Genomic DNA, 21081 nt, shown 5'->3' on the forward strand with positions numbered 1-21081 from the left:
TTTCAAATCAGTCGCACTCAAGCTAGAAACTTCTCATGTTGCGGTTGTTTTACAGAAAAGAAAAAAAAACATTATTGAACAATGAATACATTTATTTGTTTTACAAATTGAAAAGATCTTATAGAGAGAGAAGCTAAAAGGAGAGGAAAAAAAATGTTGGTGTTGTGTACCGTATATCCAATATTTTCCAGAGTGGCTATCATGTTTTCTAATAATACTTCCGCTGTTCTATATCATGTTCGCACTGTCAACAAGGACACATGGTCGGTGGAAATGTTCAATATCGCAACTGCTTCGCAGCCTCCATTTTTGAAAATGAGATACATGTCGTATCTTGCTGGAGCCACTTAGCAGGTCTCTGCTGTGCGAGCCCCCGGAGATCACAACAAACGCCCGCGAGCTATCAGGCTGCGTGTCCTCTTTGTCTTGATAAAACCTTTTTTTTTCATATTTATACTAACTTGAGAAAGAAAAAAAAAAACAGCGAACCTAAATTATTCAGCTGCTTTGCTTTTCTTTCTTAAAGTTAGAGGCTCCCTAGAAATGCATCTGCGGCCAGTTTGACCTTAATATGGTTTTATGAGGCACAGCAGGTCTGCAAAAAAAAAATAAAAAAATTCAAACACACATACGCATTAAATTGCCAACATCCTCTGCCTTCATGAATATAAATGAGCCCAACCTCGGAACATTAAAATCACATTTTGGGGTCTCAAAGTCGCTGTAGAGCGGACGGACGCTAGATACACATTATGCCCTTCTCTGTGATTCTGTTATACATTTAAGAGCTACTCTTGGCCAAACATTCATAATTTCAATGCTTTTGTTTTATGGGCATGTTAACATTATGCCGAGTTCAAAAATTCAAGCACGGGTCTCATGACGTACATTGAAAATTAAGGCTGAAGATTCATATAAAAAGACGAATGAACCTTTCCAACAAAGCAAGAAATAGAACCAAAAATATTGACTTTTCAATTGTTTACATCCAAGTAGGTGATTTTCTGCCCACCTATCAAGTGGAAAATTAAGCAAGCGAAAACAGGCTAATATTAACAAGCGGTCAATAAGCAAAGTGCGCATTATGTTTGCGCATGCGTGAAAATCAAGTAAAAAAAAAAAAAAATTGCCATTTGAATGGTGGCGAATGGAAAGTGTATGCGTCACTGCACACCTTATCAGTTGAACATTTTTTTCCCACTTTTCTGAAAACCTAGGAAAAAAATATTGTACATTTAGAACAGATATAAAATTTGTGATTAATCGTGAGTTAACTACTGAAGTCATGCAATTAATTACAATTAAAAATTCAAATCGCCTGACCCGGATTTAAAAAAAGAAAAGATTATTAAAAATGAGGGGCGTCAGGCGGTTAAAATTTTTAAACGGAATTGAATCGCATGGCTTCGCTAGTTAACTCACGATTAATCACAAATTTTAAATCTGTTCTAAATGTACAATAAAAAAATCTAGGTTTTCATACTCTTGTTATCAAAAGTGGAAAAAAAATGTTAAACTAATAGAAATTGTTCAAATTAACTTTTGACGTCTATAGCCGTCAATGGCAGTGAAAGAGTTAAACGGCTTTCAGTCTTAAGTGACAAAACAACAGGTGCACTTGACGCCATTTTTAACTCTCCTAATGGAGTTTATAGGGAGAAAAAAACACCATTGCAAAGCTCGAGAAGACTCTTCCCAATTTCCAGACAGAAAAGAAAGATCCAAACGGAGGTAAAAGAAGCTAAAATGGAAAATGTATTTATTTTGTCAATATCCTGAAACCGAGCTCACGAAGCTTGCTAGCGGACGTACGTGTAACGAAACTAATGGAGTGACGGTCATTTAAGAACCTGCTTCTCGCCCAAATGGACCCCCCCCCCCCCCCCTTCTGTGAACACAGATCCTACGCATCTTTTGACCGCGCCCAGGTTTTGTGTCCTCGATCCAATTCTCGGCTGACATGCAAGGCGGCCAAAGTTTCGAACCATGGGCTTCTTACAGCCATCCGTCACTTGTCTTCAAGGGGTCAGAAATGACTTTGTCTCCAACGATTAACAATGACGTAGTCATTTTTCTCAGCGTCTCTCTCTTCCTCCTTTGTCAATAAGACTGGATCTCCAGAAGAAAAAAATAAAAGTAAATTTAAAAAAATTAATAAATAAGACTGGATCTTTCACTTTCTGTCTGTTGCCGAACGCAGTCCTCGTCGTAACAGGCAATCCACGGAGACTACAAAAACGCTTTAAATCAACTTTCATGGACTGTAGGATACCTTTATCTCCAAACTTGTGTTTGCTAGGTGACCTAACAACAACTGACTTACCACATAAACAATTTCAATCTACACTTGTAGCCCTTACTATCGCAAAAAAAACAATTCTTGTTAACTGGAAAAATAAACAAACTCTGAATATCGACCAATGGTCTAACCTCCTCATAAATCACATTTTAATGGAAAAAATATCTGCCTCAAATAAAAACCAAATATCAAAATTTATAGAAACATGGTCTACGTATATAGAATTTTTTAACCTAATTCTGGTTACTTAATTCTGTCTGTTAGCGAGAGCCACTACATCGTGATAACTTACATTGATGTTTCTGCATTTGGTAATTTATTATTATATTATATTATTAGTATGGGATTTTTTTTAATGGCCTTTAGGTGAACTGATGAATACACACACGCACGCACGCACGCACGCACATGCTCACCCACATACAAAAAAAAAATATATATATATATATATATATATATATATATATATATATATGTGTGTATATGTATATATATATGTATATATATTAAAAAAAAAAACTTTTTTTTTTTAATTAATTTTTTTTTTTAAAAAGGAGAGCAATGATGATGTCAAATCGAATGAACAATACTGAGTTCTCCTGGAAAAAAAAATTAAATCAACTTTCATGCGGTTGAAATCGTCTTAAGTCTCCATTGCTCTCCATTGCTCTTGACAGCTGTTTGGTAGCCGGGTAACGCCCCCCTACCAGATGCGCACTTTGCTTATATTGATGGAAGGTCGGCCATTTTGTTGACGAGTAATGATTGATGAGAACGTCGGGAAAAAAATTCAGAATAAATGGCGGACTAAGCATTGTATGGGTTTTCGTTCGTCAATGTAATCATCAATACCGTCACGGAATGCCCATTTTAATCACAAATGATGGAAAGTGATGGACGGATGCTCACTTTGAATGACGGAAACTTTAATGGAATGCCCAATTTGATTTGGCTTGAAATATTGTCCACTGCATGTAGTTAGTTTTGAAAAAGCACAAAATTTATAAGCTAAATAATTTTTGTTTTCTGTAGCCACCTGCCAGTTTGCCTTGCTGCTGGTTTTCTGCGACCTAAATAAACAGTAAAAAAATAAAACTTTATACTCTGAGCCTCCTACAGAACATCTGACTCTGAATGCCGGACATTGTTATGCTAGCTTTTTCATGTTAGAAATACAGAGCGTGGCAGGTTGCCTTGTGCTGTAAACACAGCGTTTACTTTCATGTGTGATCAAGCTGAATGCGCTTACCAGCTGCCACGCTGAGTTGACGGATGCGCCGCCAGCTTTTTGTTGTGGCCAATTTCTTTTAGAAAATGAAAAGGTAAGGAAAACTAGTAACATGTTTGTGTCATATTGAAAATGTGGTACAATAAATAAAAAAATAAAAAGAGAGCAATGATGATGACATGTCAAATCGGTAAAATTACCGAATGAACTGAGCTCTCCAGGGAAAAAAAAAAAAAAAAGTAACTGTGATACATGCAGTGGGCAGAAGGAATAATGTTAATATTGAAGTATGAACAAAACCAACAGATTTTGAATTGAACAAGCATTCACACACACCGAAGGTCTCCATTTTAGACAGACGTTTGGTTGCTCGGTCTAAATAGGGGCGCATCGTCAAGGGGAGATCTTGCAGTTTACCCCGTATAAACACACTTTGCTTTGCTTCGAACTCACTGAGTTTAATGGAAATGAGGGAAGCCGCTTCGATTGGCTGGGAGTCGGCTGCGTTCCATCGCACAATATGACCTGTTTCGAAATGTATCAGTAGCCTGTCAGATATTAATAAATGGATGATTAATCTTTAGCAAACGATTTATGGAAAAGTGAAAGTCCTTTTTTTTTTTTTTTACATTTCGAAACATTTATTAAAAAATGTGATGGCATATTTTACCAAAGAGTACTTTCACCCTCTCTCTGTCTTGTCTGTTGCCTCACCACCCGGAGACCCGCCCCCTTTTCTCTCCGCATATGTGTCCGTGTGCAAGTTTGAAGACAGGCGTGTTGGAGCAGGCACCCGGCCGCGGAAAATCATGATCATCTTCAACTGCAGGTTTAAGCCAGTTCAGAACTCCTCCACGCCGCCGGATCGACATGCACTGTCACAGAGTCAGTCGCACTCTAAATGCATTCTTGCTGTTACTGGAATCTGTATTCAATGCGTTGACCTGAACTTTGCACCTGTGGACCTCATCTCGCAACCCTGTCTGGATTCCACTCCTCCTGCCCATTCATCAACACGCTCAATAAACATCCTTTACTTAAATCTGCCGTTTGTCCTGTGTCTGCTCTTCGGTCATCGTTCCTGCACTGAACCGCAACACTTTCGCTGTTTCAAGATCCCCCCGTGATCCTTTAAAGGCCAACAGGTGCGTGTTTATGTAAGAAGCAATTGTGGTGGGAAGACACAGAGGGCCATCTATACTGCACATGAGTTTACTGTAGTTTTCTTTCATCTGGTACTTCGAGTAGACAGGCACATATGGAAAGGCGCATTTGCGCCAATGTGGGAGTGAACACAGCCTTTTTTTTCCCCCGGCTAAGCAGCTTCTCTCATTTTGTTTAATCGTTTAAAGTCTCCTGAGAGAAAATATTTAATGGTCCTTTTGAGCAAACAATTTTTTGGGAAAATCAACTTCCATATATGACTTTTGATTTGTGTCATATTCGATAGACCCAGTCACAATGCTTTAAATTTGTATATTTATAACAGTCAAAAATATAATAATAAACTGACATATCAAACATATTAGTATTTCCAAAAATCTGAATTTCAACATTTCCCACTATTAATAAGATTAGGTGTCTCTCTTTTCTCAATTGGGGGCGATCTTGTAAGGTCACTGAAAAAGCCATCAGCTGGGTGATACTGCCCTCTATTGGATTATCTGTGCAATGCATGTGTCAGATCGTATTTTTATTGATCTAAAAAAACATTTGATGCCATTGCTCATTTTATATTAATGAATAAATAATTAAAAATAGATATAGATATCAATACTTGCAGTTAAACAATATACAATCAAAACACTTGAAGATCACTCATGGAGTTACCCAAGGGTCTGTGCTAGGCCCGGAACTATTTATATTGTATATAAATAATATCTGTTGTGTCTCAAAAATATTCAAAAGTGTCTTATTTGCTGATGACACAAGTCTCTACTGTTCAGGAGAGAACCTGAAGCAGCTTCTGACTACTGAATAAATTGAACATATTAAAAAACTGGTTTGACTTAAACAAATTATTATTAATCTTAAACAAAACCAAGTTTATAGTGTTTGGTACTAGACAAATCACTCATCAAGTCAAAATTATGGTAAACTCAATTGAAAGAGAAAGTGTATGAAAATATTTTTCGGGGATTAGTTATTGACGATAAATTATGTTATGTCACACAAAGAAAATGTCAAAAAATTATAGGGATACTCTTTAAAAAAAAAAACATGCATAAATGTTCAAATTTTTGTGTATTTTTGGCCTGTAAAATATGTCAACAAATTTCAGTGTTAAATAAATATTTAGGACTTTTTTTTATTTTTTAAATAATTTCTGGCAAATGTCAAAATGGGTCAAATTTGACTCAGACAGTATATAAGAATTACAAGTCTGCAATATAGCAAGGGATCAATGTACTACACGTGTTGTCATGTACATGTCATTCTCATGTCATTGGTGCCATAACCACACAGTAAAGTATAGCATTAACCTCCAACAGGAAGTTAACAAACTCATAATGTCATATATAGCATTTAAATATGGAAATGTGAACCGAGACTGGCGGAATTCAATGGGCAACTTTCACGGCTGCGGATTAAAGTGTCAGCACACGACACATAAACTCCATTAACTTCATGGCCAGCGCGACAGCTTTTTAAAAATATTATTACATGTACATTTCAGATGCTCTTTCACTATATTAGACAGATTAAGCGGCTAATGTGAGACGACGACGGCGAGACCGACGTCTCCTCCTCTGAGTGCTCTGTTGCTCTTGTGGAGATTGCCACAGTCTCGCGGGAGGGTGGCGGCAACCCACGCGGTGAATTAGTCGCCGCTTAACCCTGGCACTTCCCTTCTCGCCTCCCCCTGTTTCGTCGCTAATTAGCCGCCCCCTTTCCTTGCTGACGATTAGTCGGCCTACAGCTGGGGCTTTTTGCCCACAAAAGGGAAGCGGCATGGATGGCACAGCAGATAAGGACCACAAAAAGAAAAAAAAAAGACATGTTCGGTTGATACAGCAAGGGGAGAGATTGTACAGCGCAAGGAATGCAGTGCCGAAGATCTTTAGCACCTCATGATCACAAATATAGAATTGTTTACAGTTAATTGGCTAAGGAGCCACATGCTACTTTGCCACGTTTTTAAGCTTTATTAAAAAAATAATTAAAAAATCACTGCTTTTTTTTATGCTTGTGTAACCTTAAAATAGATCATAATGAATAATATTATTTTGCTTATAATAACTGCACCGTCATTTTGCATTGGTCTTTTGGACTTTAATTTCCATTCTTTGACAAAAAGATCTTTCTGTTGTTTTTTTTTAATTTGTTGGGGCTACTCCCACTTGAGTCTCCTCTTTAGCAGGTAAACTGCATGCTCTATAGCAGGGGTGCTATCCAGCCTGTATTCCACGTTTCCCTCTTGCAGCACAGCTGAATCTAATGATCAGCTCATCAGCAAGCTTTGCAGAAGCCTGATAACGATCCTGATCATGAATCAGGTGTGTTAGTGGAGGGAAACACGGAAAGCAGGCTGGATGGGGGCTCTCGAGGACCGAATTTGAGCACCCTTGCTCTATAGGGTTTAAGTCTGGTGATTGAATTCAGCTGTTTACCGTCTACAGTAAAAGCAAAGGGATTGACCTCATTTTTCCAGTGATCTCAGTAGGAAAGGGAACATAATGTGAATAATTTATTTAATTTGCTTGCATAGAAATACAGGTCAATGGGTTAGTTAGTTTTAGAGAGGGATTGTGCTAACTTGGCAAGATCCAGATTGATGATGAACGCCACTAATTTTTTTAACGTGTGGTTAATGCCCCTTACTTGGAAAGCCTGTACTGGGGGAATTCCAGTCACAACCCAGCAGGCAGATCCATGTCAAAATTTTGCAGAAATAAATTGAATAATAATGCATACATTTGTAGAGAGTAGGGTCAAGTTGTATTTAACAATTTAAAAAATGTGCAGTATTTCATAAGTTACTTCATGTTAAAGATTAGATCGCTCTTAACCCCATGTTGTGACCATGTTTTGGCTTTTTGTTGGTTCTGACCAAAACATTTCAAAATAAAATACTGCCCACGGGTTAATATGAAAAGAAAAATGCACTGAGCTGTCACCGTCTTACAAATGCAATTATGCAAATATGCAATCTAGACCTCAATACAAATCACTATCCCTCGGTTTTCACAGTTCAGTACATCTTTTTAATTTCAACTAAATTTTATGAATTATTATGAAATTACTGTATCAATCTATTAGTTTAGCATCTTTCCACTTTTACAAGAGTATGAATTTTTTTATTTTTTTTTTTACAATTTATTGTCCATTTAGAACAGATATAAAATGTGTGATTAATCGTGAACTATTGAAGTCATGTGATTAATTACAATTAAAAATGTGACCACCCTAGTTTTAGTTTTGACCAATCACGACAAAGTAAAAAGTAGTAAAGTGTAAAGTAAAGTGTCAGCGCCGTTGTTGTCTTTGCTTAAAGGATCTTTGTGCAGTTTGACACTTTTTTTTTTTTTTACTCGTGACTGCCACCTCTGGCCCAAAGCTTAACTGCAGCATCTGTGTCAGGCTCATTCATGGTGCGCATGCGAGTACGTGCACGATCCTAAAGCGACACTCACAGTTGACAAACGAAGACATGACTTCAAATGAGGTGAGAAAAACTCTACCCCTCCCCAAGGAAAATGTGGAGTGTGAGGGTCTACACACTCTACTATAAATGGAAGATAATAGCTGATAGGTGCAGTTACAGTAAAACAGTCAGGGCTCTTCGTACTCATCTGGGCATTGGTGGAGCATGCATGATGTAGCAAAAGCTTTGATATTACCTTTTTAAACTGCACAATGCACATTAAAAAACAAAAAAAAAAAAAACAAATGGACATCTTTAAGAGCATAAAATGCACAAAGCGCTTCTTGCTTTTTGTCTTTAAAAGAGGAAGCAGCGTCCATGCATAACTGGTGTCGCCATGTTTGGTTTGCCGGTTTCCCCCCGGCACCGGCGCTCTTTGTTTTGTCACAGCCGCGAATCCTGTACCCTCCAGCTCACCTGAAACCCTAATGAAAAGCAGTATAAAAAATGGATGGATGTCTCTTAGAATAATTTACCGCATTAATTGTCACTGTCTGACTCCGTTTCACCCTCTTTGGTGAAAACAGTCATTATCATTAACTGCTAAAAATAGTCGTATGTGTGCTGGTACAAAAATTGACTCAACGCAGCAAATGTGATCTTCTAAACAAAGGGATGATGAGATGACAGCTGTAATGTTTTTGTTTTTAAGTTGCGTGGGTGAGTCAGCAGATCCTCTCCTTCCTCAAAAAAAGCATGACCTCACCGCCAGCGCTCGTCTGTTTGATACTAACCACAGCAGACCTGTTTTCATGTCTCCGTCACTTTACTGTACCCCCCCCCCCCCACACACACACACACACACACTACTTTTAGCACCTTCCTGTCCCGTCCCCTAATGGCCTCCTCGGACACCACCCCACCACTCCCTTTTTGTGTTCCTCTATTCCTCAGTCTGTTTCATCCATCCTGACTTCCTGTCACCTCGCCGCTTCTCTGTCGCTTTCGCTTCCCGCGGCTAGCGTGGTAGTACACCTGCTGAATTAAACATGGCCGCGGCAAAATTGCCGACTCCATCAAATCAGCTTTCCAATTACAGACCGCTCGAGTCGAGACAAATGTGGTGCACCTTGTAGTCGACCATGGAAAAAAAAAATTGTTATTTATAATAGCATGAAAAAGAGTAAATGTCCAAGTGTGTTTGATAGAAAAAGTTAGAATTAGAGAGCACGGTTAGAGAAGAGAAGTTTTCATATGCAAATGACATGTACGGATAATTCATTCAAGGCTCATCTGTGGACTGATTAGGCATAATTAACAACGCCGAGGAAATGTTCTGTTAGTGCGATGCATAATGTGCTTGTATAACGGCATATGTCACAACATATTGAATCAAACACCAGGGAAGAGGGTACATTTTAAATACATGTAATGTGACAGAGCTATTCGGAAAGATTTCGGACCACGGTGGTGAGCCCCAAGGGCACCGGGACGTCTCATCCAGGAGGTCACAAAGGAACCCAGGACAACATCTAATGAACTGCCGTCCTCCCTCGCCTCAGTTAAGGCCAGTGTTCATGACTCAACAATAAGGAAGAAACTGGGCAAAAATGGCATCTACAACAGCGTTCCAAGGCGAAAACAATTGCTGAACTAAAAGATCATAAAGGCTCATCTTACTTTTGCCAAATAAAAAGCAAACATCTGAATGATTCCTAGGACTTTGGGGGAGAATATTGACTGACGAAATTAAAGTTGAACTTTTTCGGAGCTGTGTGTCATGTTGCGTCTGCCATAAATCAAACATATAGTCAAATATAGTGGTGCCTACGCTGCCTAGCTACTTCAGGACCTGGGGTCTCACTTGTCATTCAAAGTGCATTCAAACCCCAAAACATATAAAAAAAAAAATTAATACTGTGTCATGCACTCCCAAAAACGTATTTATATGTTTTTCTTTTTTCTTTTTTATAATGCTAGCGCATACAGAAGGCTTTGATACAGCTTCTGACATGAAGAGGTCGCTTAAAGCAATGGTAGTTATGACAAAAGATGGCCAGAAGGTGGCAGCAGAGTATAAGAGATCAGCCAGAGCCATGTTGCAACAAGCTCTTTTTCCCAGTGTTTTCAACAGGTTTGTGAAAATTGATGAAACTTGGCTATATTCTGATGCAAATTGCTGCAAAACGGAAACAGCAATAGAACCGAATATTCTATGGACAGTCAGTCAAAATGTCAGTAAAACAGCCGGGAGCAAAGGGGGTTGCTTCAGTGAAAATGGCTGGGAGTGAATGAGTTAAACACGTATGTCCCCCCAAAAAGTCACAAATATCAAACCTTGCGTACAAACACCCTTGACAGCCCTTGGGAACCCTCACGTGGATTTCGCCTTGTACACACCCAAATCGATCCAATCCATATGTGGTCAATGCAAAGCAGTACATGGAAATGAATGAGCCATGCTGGCCAATGCATTGCGAAGAGTGAATCAATGATTAACAGTGCGATGGAATCAAGGAAGGGAATATTGTTACATGGCCTTGGAGGCATACAAAAAAAAACATGACAGGCAGGACAGAAGCAGAGAAAAATGTATAAGGTAAATGTGCATTTTATGTTTACTTGGGTTATCTTTGTCTATTTGCATTTGTTTCATGAACTTAAACATTCAAGTAGGGAAACTATTTTAAAATGTAAGATTGAAAAGAAGGCAAATACTTTTTTACTGTGCTGTATATTATGTTATTAACCTTGTTGGACGTACTGAACCCCACCAGTTTCCTATGTGCATTAACTGATCTATTTATTTATTTATTGAGTTATTTTTCAAATTTAAGACATAGTTGGAGGGTTTGCTGGTGCAAAATAAACAGAGGGAGTCTATTTTCATCTTGAATTCAGAAAAAAAAATGGTGTTCTTGTATTCCCCATCTACATGCAGCTTTTAAGTAGGTGTTCCTTTCGTTTTGCTAGATAGCTAAACTGTGCTGGACAAGAATTGCTCAACTTGGCATTGCAAATCATACAGTTTGGGACGCTGACTCCCATCACTCAACTCAACTCTATTAGTGATGAGTATTTTAAACAACCATTGCTGTTTTCTTCAGATGGAACCCAGTGGGCAGCAGATACAATGAAAACAGCAGATGTTCCAGAATTGAACCCTGTGGAACACCATACGTTCCGTTATACATGTAAACTCATATTGTGCATATTGGTCTGATCACTTTCTTTTTTTTTGCTCGGCGTAGCTAGTATAAAGGGATTGAAATAAAAAAATATATATATATATCAAACGACGTACCATCACAACAGCAAAAGTCGACTATTGAGCGCACCAAATTCTCTGCAGCACACCAAACAATGTGGCGTTAACACCTGCAGCTTACGATGGCTAAGCAGGGCATATCATTACGAATCATTTGAGCCGGGGGTCGATAAATGAGATATTTTGTTGTGGCTGGTCAAGAGCCTTGTACCTCCAAAATCATCAATTTTCAGGAGACCCCAAAAACGGCATTTTCGTTCAATCTTTAACATCGCAACTTAAAGGGAGTAAGGCATTTTCAACACTTTATATTAGTCAATAATTTCTAAACTAACTTATACACTTCTAGATTTTTGATACTTTGATATGTAAAATATGTTTGCAGATGTTCCCATTGTGGGACCAATGAAGTCTTATTCTATTGTAAAGGATGTAACCTATAAAAAAAAGTACACATCATACAATACATCCTCAGAAACCACCAGAAGAGGCCAATTTGTGTGGACTTGAATCTTCGTGACACGTCAACGCCGATAAAGTCGCACACAGCGACTCACCCGGAGCCAACAATGTGCAAATGAGCAGCTTAACACTTTGACCGACTATTTATGCTAATTGGTCGCCACTGGCTTTGGGTTTTTGATTGTCACTGTGATCCAGTAATTAAGACTCTGGCAACTGAGTTGCTTAAGGGGTATTTTGGCGCATCATCATCATCATCATCTTCATTACATAATTATTTTTATAGGATTGTTTGCCAATTTTATGACTTATGGTGATTGCGCAACTCAGGATTGCTTCAAAATGTTTGCCCTTTTGACAGTACGAGTTGAAAAAAATGTCTATCGTGTCAATAGATGCACAACCGAACATACAGTAAAGTTCGGACTATAAGTGGCAACTATACACTCTTAAAACTGCTTTATCAAAAATAAAAACAAGCTGAAAGTCACAACTCGAGTGTTGGGGTGGCCTAGCAAGTTACATCAGGGGCTCAAGCCAGCTGGCTCATCTTGGCCGCATCATCTGCATGTTAGCATCCAGGTGTGGGTTTGTTCCTTCCGTTAGCTTCTCCTGCTCAATAAACAGCTAAAAGTGCATCGACAACTGTAGCTCCCAACCCCGCCTTCACTCGCTTGTAAATTTAAAGTAGTACCTTGGTTCTAACCCAAAAATCTCCTAAATTGTGGAAGACAGAAGAAGTCAAGGTACTGCTATATTTTTGAGCTTTTACTCTTGCAGCTCAAACAAAGTGATTTTCCCAATTTCCCACTTCTCAGCTTGTCTTTAACTCTTCTCCTTTTAAAATCAAATCTGCACACAAAGCATTTGAATCGTTTTTCAAATCCGGTCTGCTCAAGAGCGTCTCGCATATTTGCAGGAATTCTGCCCACCCTGAACACACGGCGTTTAATTTGGCAGATAGTGTTGAGGGTCTTCTGCTCAGATTTAGTTATAACTGTTTTGATTTAGTTATAACTGTTTTAATTTCCTCAGTAGAGCTGGGTGAGTGTTTAAATGATGTTTGGGGGAGCTTCCTCTATTCCCACACCAATGGGCCATTTGTCTGGGGTTGAAGCAAATGTGTTCATATGATTTCTTTGTAAGTCTTATCTTATGCTAGGTGACGTCGGGTCTGAGACCTACTATATTTACCACCTCAAAAGGCCATCTGCCATGAGTCCGCTGTAAAGGCACACTTGCAAGGAGCAGCTGTGCTTCTGTAAACCCGCTTGTGTCCGGAATATTCTGTAGAAATAAATCCTTCGAAGGACCTGTTCACCGATCTCCAGTCTGTATTCAGAAAATCAACATTCTCTCTACCCGAACAACAACAAACACGCGAAAGACAAAGATAGTCTTCCAACAATAGCTACACCAGTTTTCCAAATGAGAGTGTTCATTAGAAGTACTTTACAAACAGCATCACTGCCATTATAAGTCTCACTTAACTCCGCTAGCTTAATGCTAATATACAGCACAATGGGATTCTCAGCCATCAAACAATTGTTACTTTAGCATAAACACAACAGTAAAGCGTACAAATAGAACAATCGTAACTCCTTGGATTTAGCCAAGTTTCGTTTGCTTCGTTTTTGCCGACAGTCTACAACTTGACATCAATCAACTCTTCCTGGTCACACTCGTGCCATTAAGGTGTGCACCCCAAGGGAGGCAGCACATGTGCGGCTTATAAACCAAAACCAGTGCGCTCAGCTGACTGAATTTGACGGTACTAAGTATTGACTATTGATAAATAGCTATGTGATTCGTCTCTCCCAATGACAAGTTCTCTACACTTGATGTGTACCAATGCAGGATTCAGTTAGCAGTTCTATATTAACAGCCTGTCTTGCTCAGACTAGCATCGCTCATTCTCTCGCTTGTACTCCATTATAGGCTCCCAGTGTGTTTCATATGATGCTCTTTTGTTTGTTCCATCTCAGGTTCTCGCATGCCCCACGCCAAAATCCAATATAAATGCAAATCCGGTGGCCATTAATGCATTCTGAAAGCCTCAATCCGGCATTGTACTGTAATCAAGGACGCGGGGTGGAGGATGTTATTTAGACATGAAAAATATTTATGAAAATGCACACTTCTGATTGATTGCTCTTTTTGAAGTGTCTCCCGTTCAAACTGCTAAATATGCGTGTGGCGTAAATGACCTGTGGAGAAGTCTAAAAGATATCAGATATCAAATAAAAGCAACCAATCTTTCACTTTATTTAAAGGCACACTGTTTTCAAGGATACCGTAAAAGGAGGAGGAATATTCTATTGGGAGGGAAAAGCTCATTTAAAATGGAAAACTATTTCCAATTCATATTTTACTGCACCATTTTCAGACAACTGCAAATCCCCCCCATATCTTATACATCATCTATATGCTAAAAATTATAGAATGAAAATTGCATGCACATAAGCAACTATAGTCATTTTGATTAGGATTTTTATATTCTCTATACTACCAAATTTTGCACAAATGAGTATCCTGGCAAAGATTGACAGATTTTAGGGGTTCCAGATCTACAGAAGCATGGAACTGCCAATGTGGAGTAAACCCTTTTGGTTGAAATATAACTCGCAAATACGTTCTGTTAGATTACCTGTTTTTGTAATCTTTTGCGTGTTCAAATAAATCAGAGTTGAGATCTCGTGAAGAGGGTCCTTGCAAGGTTTTTTTTAATCAGAAGCTTCTGATGACACAAAGGAATTTCACCAAGCCATGTTTCTGTCCAAAATGTGTGTCGTCCCTCTCAGACACGGGACTTTTATTAGAAAACGCCTCTCCCCTCCTCCCAAGTACAAAAATCAGATTACTTTCTCCCAGTATACTAGCTCGTCCTTGAACTTTCAAAAACCGGATTTCTGACGAACACAAACTAGACTTCTTAGATAAATAAAATAAACTTATTAACTTTCTCATTTCTGGGAAAAGAGAACAGATAACAAAGAGGACAAAAGCATTACTCATCAAGCTATATTAAGTTAACATAGTTATATCTACATCTTCACAACTATAACTAAATTCAAAAGAGGTAAAATATAAAATGCAATCGTAAAATGTTCACAGTTCCAACATACTAGCTAATATGTTCAAACATTCTTGTCTGCTAAATGCCACAAACATAGCATATATTCCCCATACACAAAGGATTACTTGCACAAGTCAATAAGCCGTTGCCTTATGGGGGGAAATGCAGAACCTAAATCATGCACTGCACACATAATAATAAAAAATCATAAAAGTTATGAATGAACATGTTCTTACTTAGACAAATTCTTAAAAAAAAAGGGTTATTGGTTTTATACTCGCGCATGCGCAATACCCCGTGACATTATGGTAAAATATGCTATATTTGTAGCATTTAGCCTAAAAGTACATTTGAATGTACTCGCGAGTATGTTCGAACATATTTATAGTATGTTCGAACTTATTTGTGAGCACGTTTGAACTTATTTAAATACGCTCAAACATAATCACCAGTGAAAAAATGTTTACTCCAAATTGGTAGTTCCACACTTACGTAGAGATCTAAAGCTAACTCATGTAGAGACACAGGACTCAATACAGTATGTATAGTGTGCTGTGATAAACAAAGGTAGCTTGCAGTAATTCCTCATTTTCCAGCAAATTTGAACCGTTAATACTAGATAACTGAAAGCCGAACTTGCTACAACATGAAAAAGTGTTATACGTGTCTGTTTTAACACCCGTTAAATTTTACAAATACGGTGAAAATATTTTAGGTGAGGAACCTACCAAAAACCCGATTGACGCGAGATCCAGCATGTGTTCATCATGGCAGGACAAATAAAATTCAATAAATAACCAACATCATATCAAATGCATATGTCATAATCCGTTTTGGTTTGGAGATCAACCCACCAAAAGGTGAACCGGGAAGACGAGTTTGATGCTACCACAAAAGTGGCGTCAATGAGAAGGAAAATAATATTGATCAATCCAGAAATTAAACATATTACTATGTGTGCAAATCAAATTTTCACAACGAATAAAATGGTAACCTCACAAGCCAGATTGATAATTGTGATTCACTCAAAGGAGATCTTCACATTACCAATCTGGAACTTCACTTGGCAGATCCGTCCGGGAAAGGAGGGACTTGCTGTACAGAATTAGTTTCAGCATCCATTTGTCGACGTTAGGTTTGTTTGTTACCCCCACACCCGCCATCTGTGTTTCTTGGTTTCGTCCCGCCTTAACCCTGGAGAAGCCACGGGGTCAAATTTGGCCCCTATAAATTCTGCTACTCAAATAACAAAGACCTTTTTTTTTTTCCAGCAGTGATTTTGTCCCTGTGTTCTTGTTTCCATTGGCCAAAGTGTGTTTGTACATTCAAAATCCAGTTCTAAAATGCAACAAATAAAACAAAAAATATGTATTGTTCAATGTAGCTGTGTATTTGATTGATTATTTTCTTAAATTCTAAATAGTTTAATGACAGTTTTTGTTATTCTGATTTTTCAAAATGATACCCCTCAATCCCAAAAGGGTCAAATTTCGCCCTAATCCTAAATTAGGGAATAAAGGGTTAAAATTGAAAAAAACATTTATTGTGGTGTTCAGTGAATTTATAGCAGTCATTTAATGTATAATTCATAATTTTCCAAAGAAGAAAAGGGTTCTTGGGTTCTCCAGGGTTAAACAACGCCTAATTGGTCCGACCTAAAAAAAAGGTCGGTTGCAAACATATCAGCGGGAGCAGTACAAGATGTATTTCTCCTAGTATTTGTGAATAAATACCGCGAGAGTTCAGCTTCCTGGCAAGGTTAGTAAAACGGTGAAAAAATGTGAATTTTAGGTCCAGGATATAACCCAGCAAAACACACCACACAAGTGTATCCGATTGACAAAAAAAAAAAAATCCAGCACACATGTTCTGGCTGGACCATGTATGGCCCACAAGCTGTAGGTTGCCTACCCCTGCTTTACACCAAATGTGCTGCGCAGCTTCCAGCGTTGTTAACTCCAAGTTTTTTTGTTTTTTTTAACTCTTAAGTGCAGGGGGAGAGAGTAATTGGTGCCTCGTGGCTTTCCGCTCTTCCCCATCACACGGCCACTGACCTTTTCAGAGAAGAAGACAAGAGGCTGCCACCTCCTTAAGATGTGTTTATCTTTGGAATTAGGCGTCGCGCCCATGTTATTAAAGTTGGGCCGAAGATTTGTTAGTCGCTGATCAGATTGGCATTGTCCGTGCGCGGTTCCTCGAGGGTAATCGCTTGTGATATGAGACGCCGAGGAGAAAAATGAAGAAAGAAAAAAAAAAAAACAAGGACGGGAGGTTTTTGTCGCTCTGCAAATCTGATTCGACCACTTCCCACCTCTAAATCGCCGAGGCCGACGGAGTCTCCGGGGAAATTTACAAAGCTGTTCAGTGCTCATTGGCGCTTAGAGGAGAGCGCGAGCACGAGCGCTGCGGTGGAGACTTCGTTCAGACAAAACACTCCAGCAGCTGATGTCGCTCGTTTGCTTCACCGACGCTGCTTAAGGATGCACTGATCTGCTACTTCAACACGGAACCGGCCCCACCAGTCAATTTGCACCGGAGGGTCGGCCAGTTTAGAGTGTTCACTGCAATTTGTCTCCATGGTCGTTGCATGCATGCTGACAGCAGTCACGCCGAGTAACAGTGTGGGAGACACATCCTATATCTTGTCTTGACGATATTAGTGAATTTATAGAGATTTTTTCTCATGCAATTCAGCCATCATAGGCCCAAGAAGAGACGGTTGGGTCAATGGTGAGTCTGGCTTTTGTTAGCATAATGAGCCTGAGCTTTCTGACTAGTGAGGCTTGGTGGGCTGCCTTTGGTCATCTCGCTGGTCACAATTAACTGTTTTCCCTATTCAGAATCCATCATGGTACAGTCCCGTTGGCAAACTACCTGAGCCAGGAAGTACCCCGCTAGCTAATAAATGAAACAAATACATTAGACTACAATTTTTGTTAAGCGAAGACCAATTTATTTATATAGCCATGTTGAAATTGGTATGGCACCAGAAGTTTTTTTTTAGGAATTTATTTAATTGTTCTAAAGAGGATTTAGTGCCATCTAGTGTTGAACTAGTCGAATACTATTACTACTATTTTGAAGCACATGTTCTATGGTGCCTCAGAGAGACCATACTTCGTTCTATGTAAGACGCGGTATATATATGTTTATATATATATATATATTAAGCGTTTAAATCTCTCCAATCAAGACGATTGGATATGCATTTCGATACATGGGGTGCGATCTGATACAAGGATGGTTCGATTTTAAAATGAAACGATTCGGTTCAGTTCAATTCAGTAGGATGACGATTCGATTCGGTGTAGCGGTGCAACGATTATTTGATTACTCAACAATTAGTCAATTGTCAAAGTAATTTGCAATTATTTTGGTAATCCATTAATGGTTTGAATATCTTGTTTAATTTAAAATGATCAAAATCTTGTAATTTGCACATTTGCTAAAATCGGCTTTTATTTTGTAAATGCAGCAACGAGCAACATTTTTGGAACAATAATATCGGTTTAAACTTGCCAACATAGGCGTTTTGACTGCAGAGGCTACACTCATTTTGAGTGAAGTTGTTGACTTTGGAGGACTTTCTCACCTGTTTTGGACTCTACACCTTGCCAGCTATCAAATAAGACCTAATTTGAAAAATCTGATTGGCAAAAATTGGAATAAAATCGGTTTAAACTTGCCAACATAGGCGTTTTGACTTCAGAGGCTAATGGATGAAATTTGGTCAACTTTCTAAGAGATGCTGCAGTGCAAATGCTGGGAACTATCTGCACTCTCTTTTTTATATTTTTTTTATTAAAAGTAAGATAAGTGAAATTTAAATATTTCAGATATTTTGAATTGGAAAACTATTTACTATAGAGCACAATAGGGAGTTATTCTTTTATTTAACTTAAGACATGGCAATAAGCCTGGATGCTCCCTGGATTTTTTTTTGTTTTTCCAATAATTTTAAAGCAAAAAAAAACAACAAAATAAAATATTAAAATAATATATATAAAAAATCTGAAATGTTGTTCAATAAACATGCTTAAAGACATTTCAACCAATTTAGAGTTGGAGTCTGTACTTTTTTTTTTTTTAAATATTGGTGCTAATATTTTCCTATTTAGTGAATATCTCCAAATATCGGTTATCGGCCTCGACTACTAATAATCAGTTTCTGTCCTAGAAAAAAAACACAACAGTCTATCTCTTCCGCCAACATATGGACAGACAAGAAAATTAAATTTCTTGACATTTCTTTCACTTTAATAAAGCACTTATCTTCACTTTTGCTATTTTAATTCAATGTATTTGTGACCCTAGTCAAGGAAATAAAATAATATAGTCCCTTCTTATGTCGATGGACCAGGAAGTGGAATCCTAGTATACGCAAGGACAAACAAACAAATTGTTGTTTGTCAGCAGTAACAATCTTGGTGGAGGTTTGCACTCTGCTACATCATCTCTTAGCTTTCCAAGCCAATTACTAAGCATATCACATTTTCTAGTTTGATCGATAAGTCTTCTTATCTTTTACAGCTAAAGATTAAACAATATATTGCTTTGACAAATGAGAAAATCCACCAAAGCTTTTTCATTTAATTGTCTTGTAAACAGGGAAGTCACACCCTGCACTGATGGCTGAATTTAAACGCTACAAATGGTTTGTCAGGAGGGAAGACGACACCAGGGCATAGCAACTTTCCCCCCAGCGTCTTCCCTGTGTGCAAACACAGTCCGTGTTTTAATAAACCAATGCAGCATTCCGCACCCTGTCTTCTGAACGTCGGCTCCAAAGTCTCGCCCCTGAGAATCGCATCCCGGGCGCAACAATCCCCGCTCAAGTCGACAAACATATTATGCAAATGTATTGTTTACTGTTACAAGTGACAATATCAGGGGTAGGACAAACCCGAAGAAGAGCAGGCAGGCAGTCGAGTCAGAAGCGATTGAGTTGATTTGTATACTATGACACGGGTTTTTCTGCAGAGTCGTGCATATTCACGGGTACGCATTTGTGAATTCAGATAATACCCAAATTAGTCGTTTTACTGTTGCCCCCATTAATCCCTTATAGTTGAGTTTTACTCCATTCGTGTAAATGCTCATATGTGATCATTAACATGACATCTAAATTAAAGCAGCTGCTGTTTTTTTTTTCCCCCCCACAAGGGCCGGGACAGCTCAGGAGGTCAGCGTGACCGTTTCATAATTGCAAAGTTTGCCTCCTGCGACACAGCTCAAGTGTCCTTGCGCAAGACTTGGAACCCTTAAGAACTCCTGACGAGCTGCTTTGCACCTTGCCATCATCACGAGCGAGTGGATGTGGGTGTGAGTGGGTTGCATAAGAGGCAATGCAATGAAATGCTGCGAGGCGCTTTTGGACTTAAGGGCTATAAAAATACGGCTATAAATGCCCTCTATTTATGGAGGGCCTTTCGGCTTCGGTAAAGTCGAGCGACTTGCCGATTTTTTTATTCTGCTCGTCGGAAAAATATTTCTCAGCATTCAAAGTAAGCAAGCAACACCCTCATCAATATCTAATAAGGAGTGACAACACGCTACGATAAAAAATGCATAGTTAGTAGGTTAAAAATGTGCATGCAGCTTTTTGCAAGTGCCGTTCTGAAAATAGTGCGCGCCGTCAGCGAACACTCACCTATAAATTTTATATCTGGTCGTGAATCCTTGGCGGAATCTATCCACAAAGGACAGATAACTGCGTGAGTGGTGGAACGGTCCGCGGTCTGAGATGAGCCAGTCATACTGCTTGGCGACATGTTGCTCAGTGGCCAATGGGTCCTGGCGGGAAGACTGAACTGTTATATGGTCCCATATAAACAGGAAGCAGATGACCTCAATAAACCTCCAGTTCATGCTTTTTTTTCAGCCGCTCTCTGTTCATTCTCGCTCCATTATGTGGAGACCTGATGGGAGAGAGAAGAATAAAAGGGAGAAGGGGAGGGAGGGAGAAGGAAAATACAGTTATTAGATGACAATTTCAGACATATAAGAGGTTAATTGTCCAAAAGTCCAAAGAAAAAAATAAGCCTTCACACTTGCGCCCTTCAGTTCAATCAGACATTTCAACCAATTTAGAGTTGGAGTCTGTACTTTTTTTTTTTTTTATATTGGTGCTAATATTTTCCTATTTAGTGAATATATATATATA

General features: G+C 38.7%; 1 protein-coding gene across 1 annotated transcript in view; it reads right to left on the bottom strand.

The window, feature by feature from the left end:
• brinp1 (bone morphogenetic protein/retinoic acid inducible neural-specific 1) overlaps positions 1-21081 on the bottom strand; it is a 178251-nt gene that overhangs the window by 116166 nt on the left and 41004 nt on the right. The window contains exon 2 of the mRNA XM_077542653.1: positions 20569-20836. Coding sequence (XP_077398779.1) covers positions 20569-20786 — 218 coding nt within the window. The 5' untranslated portion in view covers positions 20787-20836. The remainder of the gene's footprint in view (positions 1-20568; positions 20837-21081) is intronic.

This window comes from Vanacampus margaritifer, chromosome 14, assembly GCF_051991255.1.
Source record: "Vanacampus margaritifer isolate UIUO_Vmar chromosome 14, RoL_Vmar_1.0, whole genome shotgun sequence".
Classification (NCBI taxonomy): domain Eukaryota; kingdom Metazoa; phylum Chordata; class Actinopteri; order Syngnathiformes; family Syngnathidae; genus Vanacampus; species Vanacampus margaritifer.